Here is an 11,053-nt window from a genome sequence, read left to right on the forward strand (position 1 = left end):
AATAGTTTGCATTTTAGGGAAGACGAATGTCTTATTCCAAACGAAATGGAAGGCCATGAGTGTAAGAACATAAAAACTTAGTGGAGATTACAATAATTGTCCCAAATTAAAATTGATGAAATAAAAATCCATAAATCCATAAGAGCATTCTCATTGGCTTCTTTAAAAATTATTTACTTTGCATTATCAAAATACATTTAATTTATTTTATATGACCACTTTAAAAACACACGAGACATCTCATTCTTTATTTTACAATCTATCACACTAAAATAATAAATTTTCTCTTTTTCCCACATGCTTTTTTATTATAATTTTCTTCTTCTTAGAGGAGAGGGAGAGAGAGAAGGTGATCAAAGATAGAATCAGTCGTCTGATTGAGAGAGAGGAAGGAGTGATAGTGTATAAAATAAAGTAAAAAATCAAATGAATGTTCCTAAAATATTCTTTATCTTTAGATAAAATGATGCGGTGGGTTTTAAGTGATTTGTTTGTTACAAGATTTTGCATTGCCTAATGGGAATGCTCTAACTCATCTTTCAATTGAAAACTCTCACTAACTCAAGAAGTCATTCGACACACCTAGTGATGAGAGGTCTTGCTCTTTTGTGAATATAAGGTATTAATGAGCATGTGGGTGTAGCTAGTATTACCAATTACTTTTTTGATTATTATTAGATAGGCGCTATTATAACAATGAGAAATGTTAATCAACATCATAAGAATATTAGTTTATGAACTATTTAAAAAAAAAATGAGAAAAAATAATTAATTTTTTTAACAGTTTCTTATTAAAATTGTGTTAAAACTCTTTAAAAATATTTTATTAACAATTATTATAAGAATACTCGTTTTCAAGACCCATGATTATAAAAGCTCCAACGTTACTCTAACGCATCTGAACGCTACACATTTCCATCTTAGTTTGCATTTATCACTCTCTTGCTCTTTTCTTCTAAACCTTTTTACAAATCTGAAGCAATTCTTCTAAACCTAAGAGCTGCTTGGTTTCTCGAGTAATCTATCTCTTGCTTACTATTCCCTCTCTTTAATCACATCCCTCTGCATTCTCATTATCTAGCCAATTTAGTGTCCAAGAGCTTCATTTCTAGGCCACTCAACCCACCAAAACGAAAAGAGATTATATTAGTTTGCGTTTGTGTTCAACAATGGAGTATGGAAAGAAACGAAACCAAGACAATAAAAAACCAAATTTTATTATACCTAAGTACGTGAAGTTCGGTTATCACTACTTAATCTCTAATGCCATGTATCTCCTCCTTGTGCCACTGAGTATCACAGCTTTGACTCATCTTTCTAAGGATGATTTCGTCCATTTCTCCAACCACGTTATGCACAATCTTGTAGTTGTGACTTTATGCATCATGATTATAGTTATCCTAGCAACCCTTCACTTCATGAGTCGTCCAAGAAAAGTTTATTTAGTAAATTTTTCTTGTTACAAGCCCGACCATACTCTAATGTGCAGCAATGAAACTTTCATGAAAGCGACTAAGCTAGCTGGGAGTTTCACAGAGGAAAGTTTAGCGTTTCAAAAGAAGATTTTGGAGAGGTCGGGGTATGGTCAAAAAACATATACCGCCAAAACATTTTTGGAGGTTCCAATCAACATGAGTTTCAATGAAGCGAGGAAGGAGGCAGAGTTGGTGATGTTTGGAGTGATTGATGAGTTATTGGTGAAAACCGGAGTGAAGACTAAGGATATAAGGATTCTTGTTGTGAATTGCAGTTTGTTCAATCCAGCACCATCATTGTCAGCCATGGTTGTTAACAGGTACAAGCTTAGAGGGAACATTTTGAGCTATAATCTTAGTGGAATGGGCTGCAGTGCTGGACTTATTTCTATAGATCTTGCCAAACGCTTGCTACAGGTATATACAATGCACACCATATACTGTGCACAATTTTTGTTATTTTTTTTGCTCAAACATATACATTCACATGTTGTAAGCACATTTTTTATGTCTATTTCTTATTCATATCCTTAATATCACATTTAGGGTTCGTTTGTGATTCGCTTATTTTGCTGAAACTAAAAACTTTTTGTTAAAAGCACTGTAGATAAAAGTAAAAATTAGTTGAAATAGTACAGTGAGATCCATGAATAGAATTAAAAAGTGCAGTGGAACCCATGAATAGTAGTGTAAATAAGCTGAATAGTAAAATAAGTTGGTAAAAATAATTTTTGCGAAACCCACTTAATTTTCACATCTTTGATTTTAATTTAAAAACAATAATACGGTTTAAATATTAATAAAAATTCATACAATGGGTCTGTAAATAATAATTTCTTCTTTATTTAAGTCTAGATTATAAACAAAAATTATCATCATTATGTACTTCTCTATATTATTTTTCACATATATGTAGTATTATTTGGACAGCAAAACTAAAGTATGCAAATATATTGAAATAATAATAATAATAATAATAACAATAACTAGGGGTGGCAATTTGTGATCGTGTGTCGGGTTCGTGTCGTGTCAACTCATGAGTATTCAATTATATAGGTCAACACTAACTCAACATGTTTATTAAACGGGTTAAGATTTCTCAACTCTAACACGACTCATTTATTAAACGGGTCAGTCGTGTGGACTTGTTTATCAGATTTTATCAAAATGAAGAAAAAAAATTATGAAAAAACAAACAAATAAATATTTTTAATATAAAATTCAGAATTAACAAGTAATTGCATCACAAATAATCATTCAAAATTAAAGCATATCTCAATATCACAAATAATTAAAGAAAATAAACCATAACAACTAATAAGTTTATATACCTAGAGTTTGAAAGATATTGGTAAAATGTCATTTAATTAAATGAGTCAACAGGTCAGGCGGGTTCTATGTGTTCAACACTAACCCAACCCGTTTATTAAACGGGCCAGCCATGTCAATCAAAATATGACACGAACCGGTTAAGTTTCAACCCATAACCTATTAATTTCGTGTCATGTCGTGTCAGGTTTGCGGGTCGTGTCCAATTTTGTCACTCCTAATAATAACAGCAACAAGTTAAACAAAACAAAATAGGAATTTTTTTTTTTTTTGGTTGGAAGAAAACAATATAGGAGTTATTTCAGGTGTATGCTATTAGTTATATATCAAAGACCAAAATTCTAAACCCTGATCAACAATAACCTTGAGTTATACATTTATATAACACTCATCTTACGTTGAGATCTGAGTACTTATGATAGCTAGACTTTTTACCACACACTTTTAGAGCATCCCCATCAAAAATCTTAAAAATTTTAGCATTTAGCATCTAAAAAATCAACTTTATATCATATAACATATCACTTTATAATATACCTTACATCAAAATTTTTATTTTTTTAAAACTTTATTTAAATATTCTTTCTTTATTATTTTGTTATTCTTCCTCTCTCTCCTCTGTCTCTCTCTTTCTCAACCTAACTATTCTTAGCATCACCGGCCACCACACTACCAACAGTCACTACAAAACCCACCACCCATACCATAACCACCACAAAGCAAACCCACTAAGCAAAAATACACACAGAGCCCCACATCCCAATCCACCATTGCCAATCAAACCACCAAGCGAAACACAAACACACACACACGCAAAAACACACACACAAGAAACCCACAAAACTCCACAACCATAGCCACAATAGCCAATCAACCACCACCATCAATCACCCACCCCCACCACCATGGCAACCCTCCACCGCCACCATGAACTTGACCCACAACAAAAATCCACAATAACAACAGCAAACCCACCGCGATAACCCTCTGCCACTGATCTATTGCTCAACCCACCACGATAACCCTCCAACCCGGATTCAACCCACAACATCAAACCCACCACGGCAAACCTCTACAAAAGCAAACTTATCATGCCGGTTTACTGCACCACGACCTACCTCGCCCCAGACCCACTAAGACCCAGACCAACAACCCACCATCCCGCGGCTACCAGATTTGACTCAAAACCGCAGACATCAAACCCACAACCCATGACCATCAGACCACAACCCACGATGGCCCACAATTGCCGTACCACAACCATCGGTGGCCCACAATCGCCGAACTACAACCATCGACAGACCATAATCGTCGAACCATAACCATTGGCAGACTACAATCGCCAAACCATGGGAGAGAGAAGAGAGGAGAGAGAAGTGAGAGAGGAAAGAGAAAGACAGAAATAAGAAAAAGAGATGTTGGGGCTGAATAAAAAACATTTTTTTTTTTTTTTACAATCCAGCTACAGTGAGCTATTATTGATAACAACTCACTATAGCTCAATGCTAAAATTTTTAGGATTTAGCATCTTTGATGTAAGTGTGTTTTTATAATTTGAGGTGTTAAAAATGTTAAAAAATAACATTTAGCATTTTTAGCACTTTTGATAAGAATGCTCTTACTCATATTAACCAGTGACTTGGTCAAACAGTCACAAGTCTAGGGGTCCAGCTAATGCCATGTAGTGGTAAGCAAATTACATGTTTTTATGGAGGATACATTGCATTAACTCTATGGAAAATGATTCTAAAAAATAAAAATAAAAAAATAAAAAATAAAAAATAAAACTCTCTGGAAAATTTTATAATCATTTTTCTTATTTTCTTAAATGATACTTAGTCCCAATTAGGTTATTATTTTTATCCAATTTTTAATTATTTTTCTTATAACATGAGCAGTGTGGTTAATAAATACTATCCTAGATTATTCTAAATGAGAATTTAATATGATATTTTGACTCAATTTGCAATACCATGTTAGAATACTCTCTATTTGAAAGGGTTATATTTCATGCTTTAAAATTACTATAGCTTTTAAGTAGAATTTGTAGTGTACCTTTATGTTGTTAAATGTTGTATTAGAACTACTTTCCTAAACTTTTGTGTGTGTTTGTTTCTCAAAAAAAAAATTATATTTTAAAAACTTTAAGGTATTTTAAGTGCCATACCATTTAAAATTTTAATAATATGACACTTTATAATATCAAATTCAGAAAATAAAATCTTAACTTTTAATGCTATAGTGCCATTATTAAATTAGAGTAGAGTTCCTCTCCCATTATTACCCTTTTAATTATTTAGACAAACAAATACATGAGTTGTACGCATCTCACTGTCACCTATCATTCCCAAACTAAAATGCTGAAAAATGAGAGAACATACAAAACATGTTTGTCAGTATTGGAGACTTCTATCTGGAAATATATATCATGACGTTTCACAACAGCTTTGATTTTAGTTATGGTGGGTCCAACTAATTAATCTAATATTTTATTATTTTCTTATGACATATGAGAGAAGAACTCAGATACAAAAGCTTCGTTAACCCTTTCTTCACAAGGATAATCCAAAAATAGAAAAATAATTACATTTTAGCAAACTAAGACCAAAATTCACCTGCATCGAGTTATGCAAAATCGTATAAAAATTCATGATTAATTGCTATAGTAACTGTATAAATTTATATTTGTACTATTTATTTACATTTTATTTTCTATTTTTTCTTTACATATCATAAGAATAAAAAATGAAAATGGACGGTAGTAGTTGCATGTAAAGAAATAAAAACAATTTAAAAGATGTTTTAATGAAATATATTATAAAATAGATAATCTAATATCAGATATTTAGAAAAGTGAATATATAAAATAGAAAAAATTAGTTTTTTTATGTTAAAATAGATAGAAATTTTTGCACGCGTTGATTCAAAGTAAGCTTGAAAATCTTGATTTGCCAATACTACCAACTACCAAGGCAACAATTACATTAAACTTACAAGCTGATGTGTCACCAATTGAAAAAAACAATTTAAATATTCACTTATCCTAATGGTTAAAGCTTACCCAATTAGATTCATTGTCATATATATATATAAATATATTAATTTATAAATTTTAAATAGCAAAACTTGTAATATCTTTAATATTTTTCTTAATTAATTAGGCTTTGCGTGTAGATTGCACATGAGTGCTTCTGTTCTGTCAGAAACTTAGTTACACTGTCTAAGAAATGAATGAGGTTGGAAGCATATTATGAAAGTTCATTTTAATGCAGTTTGTCTGTTTGTTGGAAATTATTTTTCCGATACCGTACGTTTCTCCTTCATTTTTTTTTTTTTTTTTTTTTTGAGAAAACACGTTTCTCCTTCATACGTCCTTGTATTTAGTGAATCAATAATTATTTCAACAAGGTTTTCTGCCAAACTTATTTGGAGAATCACTCCCAATCCATTATGTGTCGGTTTATAAAATTATTTAAGTGTATTATTTAAATAAATTATATAATTTTTTTAAAATGTTATATATCTAAAAGTATATATAGATCATGATTTTAATCACCACGTTGTGAATTAGAGGAAGTTTCTTTCATATTAGTTTAGTGATAAGGTTTTTTCTGATTGTAATACCCCTAGACCAAAAGGATCATATACACTCTCCTTTTTGTTTAATGGAAAAAGTATTACATATACTAACAAATTCTTTTTAAATTTGTCTTCTAGGAATTTATGTTTTCATTTATATATTTTGGAGTTCAAGTAATATATAGTTTGATAAGAATGATATCCTTATTCTTTAATGGTGTCGCATTTATGGGTTTCTAATAACTCCAACTCTCCCCACCCCTTCTATTAAACGTTATTTTGAAATAAATGAAGAAGATCAAATTCTTAATCATACTAAAGGTATATAATTGAATCCTCACTTTGTAACAGATACGACCTAATTCCTATGCTCTAGTGGTGAGCATGGAAAGCTTGACTCTGGCCGGGTATGGTGGCAATACCCGCTCAATGCTCATCCCAAATTGTCTCTTCCGCATGGGTGCAGCAGCAATTCTTTTAACAAACCGATCATCCGATCGCCATTGTTCAAAGTATCAACTAGTTCATGCTTTACGTACCCACAAAGGTGCTGATGATAGAGGTTACAATTGTGTCTTTCAAAAAGAAGACATAAATAATCGACTTGGCGTTGCACTCTCCAAAGACCTACTGCCAGTAGCTGGAGAAGGTCTTACAAACAACTTAACAACATTAGGGCCATTAGTCCTGCCCTTTTCTGAACAAATCCTATTTTTGGTGAATTTCATTGGGAGAAAGATTTTTAAAATGAAGATAAAACAATATGTTCCAGACTTTAAGTTGGCTTTTGAGCACTTTTGTATACACGCAGGAGGGAGGGCAGTGTTGGATGAGTTAGAGAAGAGTCTTGAACTTAGTGAGTGGCATATGGAACCCTCAAGGATGACTCTTTATAGGTTTGGAAACACTTCTAGTAGTTCCTTATGGTATGAATTGGCTTATACTGAGGCCAAGGGGAGAATCAAGAAAGGCGATCGAGCATGGCAAATTGCATTTGGGTCAGGGTTCAAGTGTAACAGCGTTGTGTGGCGAGCATTGCGAACCATTAATTCAGCAGATGAGAAGCATAATCCTTGGATAGATGAGATTGATAGCTTCCCTGTTCATGTGCCTGAAGTGGCACCAATTGATTGTTAGATGCCGTCCTTAATTTAGTTAATTATAGGAAGAACATTATTCATTCATGTATGTTATTAATTTCTTTTAAGTCTAGAGACAACTTTTTCCGCAATTTATTTCACATAGCTAATGATTTAAACCTTTAAGGGTGGTTTTAGAGTCACAAACTGGAGAGTTTGTGTTACTAAACCTTTAAATGGGATTTCAAAGTCACAAGTGTGGGAGTTTGTGTTCAACAAATTCAAGATATAAGAGTCCGTGGAGTCAGAGCTGCACTTAGTCGTGTTAATAAGATCTACATGAGATAGCTTTAGATTTAGGGTTTAAATCTATTGTAATCTTTCATTCTATCATAGTAGATTTGTTTATCTTGAGGATAATTAAGTTAAATTCTCCTTAAATTTTTACCTCAAAACGGTTGGTTTCATTGATTTTTCTAAGTCATCATATTACTATCTTCTTTACTTCTCCACACTAAATATGGAGTAATATGTTTGCATGTGTTTAACCTAAATCTCATAATTAACTTTAATAAATACTTGACTAATTCATTAGATTAAACTAATCTGTTTTTCGAGGAGTCTAAACAAATAAATACTCGAAAGTACATAGGAAACCTGGGACCCTTGAACTCAACTACCTTCGTTTAAGGTTAACTTGAAAGGACGGACCCAGTAGGAACTTACTTCGAAGAATAATTTGAATCCATGTCTAAGCACTCTTATCATTAATATTCTGGAGGAGTGTTTGTGTTGGGTAGGGGTTGGGGCTGGGGTGGGGGAGAACCAATTATTACAAATGTACGATGTACTCGGAATTAATTCAAGTAAAATCAGAATGGGACAAGTAGTTATTATTATTATTTTATAATTGTACTGTCAGCGATTCCGATTTGGACATGTCAAACAAGTCATTGTACTGCCACAATACAATGACTTGTTTTGTTTTAACAAGTCATTGTTTTAACAAAAATAATTAATTTTAAATCTACTTCTTTATGCATCATACCATACGTACGATATGATATGTGCATGTGTATCAAAAAAAAAAAAAATTCATAAGCATGTTCGACACGCGCGCATTTAAGATACATTGCGGATTTAATTACGTAAGGGAGAGGACATTATGGATTGAAGCATTTTTGCTTCCTCATAAACGTCAAAGTCTTTTGAGTCCAAATATTTGACGGAAGGCTTAGGCCTTTTTTTTGGTTTTAAAAAATGGTTACTCATCATTCAGTTTTCATCACCCATCACTCATCACTCATCACTCATCACTTAAAACACCCCATCCCGTTTGGCACACTCACTCACTTGTCATCACTCAATATTTTTCAACTATTTGTGGGTTCCATACCTGTACCTTATGTAGCTCTTACTTTTTCTTTTCTTTTTTCCTTCAACCCCTAATACCCAAACTCACCGAACCCAATGAAAAAAAAAAAAAAAAAGAAGAAGAAGAAGAAACCCGAAGAATTGAAGACCAAACCAGTGAAAAAAAAAAAAAAAAAAAAAAAAAAAAAAAAAAAAAAGGAAGAAGAAGAAGAAGACCGAACCCAGAGAAGAAAGGAATAAAAATAAATAAATAAATAAATAAAAGTCAAAGGTCAAAAGGTGCGACTGTGGGTCCCTTCATGTGTGTTTAATTACAAAAATGCGATTGAGTTATGAGTTATGGAAACTGAAAACAACTAAAATGTGTTTTCAGTTTCCATAACTCATAACTCAAAAATCAGAGAATTGAGTGATGAAAACTGAGTTTTCATAACTCATAACTCAAAAATCAGAGAATTGAGTAATGGAAACTGAGTCACGGATTATGAGTCATGGAGTCCAAACAAGTGCTCTTCCCTAGGCCCCACCAGTTTTGGATCATAAGTTATGAAAACAGGATGATATCACCCAAAACTCTCTTCATCCAAACATCACCTTAACATCACCATCTATCTAGGTCCAGATGATAAAGGTGGGACATATTTATTAACTTCATGCTGATTTGTCTATTATTATTATCAGAGGCGGCCCTACAAACTTTGAGGCCTAAGGCAATATATTTAAATGAGGAATTTTTGTTATTAATTAAATAATATTTAACTAGTTTTCAATATCATAATTATTGGTGCACAAAAATGCATTCTTTTTATCTTGTAATTTTTTTTTTTTTAAGAAATGCTAAAACTATAACAAATTTTACTAAAAAAACTTCCAAACGTTGTAGCAATGAATGTAATTAGTGACACTTCAAGAAGATAATAAACAAGTATTTAAATGAATGATGTTAAGGATATTATAAATTTTACAACATGATGCTTAAAAAGATGTATCACTAAGTAATTTAAAAATGCATTTAATAAGTTGTTGATGTATACAAATCATATTAATTGTCACAACAATTTGAAAAGGTTTTAAAGTAAAATTTATAGCATTTTCCTATTTAAATTATTTCTTGTGATTAGTGACATATATTTGTAAGCCTTATGTATTTAAAGTTGTATTATCTATAGCATTACTCAATTCTTTGGTACTTCTTAAAAGTAGAGGAAAAATGTAAAATTAAATTTTTTTTCCTATATCTCAAAAAATTAAAAAAATATATTTCAATTTTTGCCCCAAAATTTGGGGGCCTTTCTCTATTAGGGGGCCTAGGTGATTGCCTAAGTGGCCTAAGCCTAGGGCCGGCCTTGATTATTATTATTATTATTATTTTGATATGTTGTCTATTATTTATTATTAAAGGTAACCAATCCGCCTTCCACCTCTCAACAAACCCCTTTTTTTTCTTTTCTTTTTCTCATTCTTAAACTAACTTTTGTATCTATCGAATGTCATAAGAGAGAATAGATCAGCGAAGACAAGATAAACTAATTCCGTTTTATATAATCATTTATATTATATTAACCATTGATAAAATATTACTTATCTCAAAATTTTAAACTAATAAAAAGTTGTATATTGTGTTAGCATACTTAATATCTGTATCCTTAATTCTAGCATGACCATATTCATAAACTAAAATGAATCAATCAAGATAATTTATTTATTTTTATATATATAGCATTAATAAAAAAGAAATAAGGTAATTATATTATCATCTATTACCTTATTCATAGTATAGAAAAGAATTTACAAATTTAAAAGTAAAGCATCTAGTGTGTTGTCCAAATTTTGTTAGAAAAAATAAAAACGTATGTACATATTATTTTATTGGACTCAATCAAGTAGCCCAATTATTTTGTGTTAAAAACAAGTTTAACAACTTATTTGACTTAAATCAAAGCACAATTTTTTTAACAAAAAATATATTTTAAACCCACTTGTTACTGTAAATACGATACATACAATTTTAGAATATGAAACACAGAGGGACGGACCACATTGAGCTCACCATCATCGCACCGTAGCTTCTTTAGTTCTTCTGTCCCTCGCTATCTCTCTCTTTCTTTCGGAGTTTTATAGTCTGGGTTTCTACACAAAGATGGCTTTCAGTCTTTCACCTTTTTACCTACCGAGTTGTTTCTTCGTAAATTTCATTAGGCTTTCTTTTCTATTTTA

General features: G+C 31.6%; 1 protein-coding gene across 1 annotated transcript; it reads left to right on the plus strand.

Moving 5' to 3' along the window:
• The first annotated feature begins 883 nt into the window (after window positions 1-883).
• On the plus strand, window positions 884-7,886 carry LOC115957941 (3-ketoacyl-CoA synthase 20-like). Its single transcript, XM_031076292.1, has 2 exons — window positions 884-1,892; window positions 6,735-7,886. Exons 1-2 carry the CDS (start codon window positions 1,170-1,172, stop codon window positions 7,518-7,520), a joined length of 1,509 nt encoding a protein of 502 aa, XP_030932152.1. The 5' UTR covers window positions 884-1,169; the 3' UTR covers window positions 7,521-7,886.
• The last annotated feature ends 3,167 nt before the right edge of the window (window positions 7,887-11,053 follow it).

The sequence above is a fragment of the Quercus lobata genome, chromosome 8 (assembly GCF_001633185.2).
Source record: "Quercus lobata isolate SW786 chromosome 8, ValleyOak3.0 Primary Assembly, whole genome shotgun sequence".
Taxonomy (NCBI): Eukaryota; Viridiplantae; Streptophyta; class Magnoliopsida; order Fagales; family Fagaceae; genus Quercus; species Quercus lobata.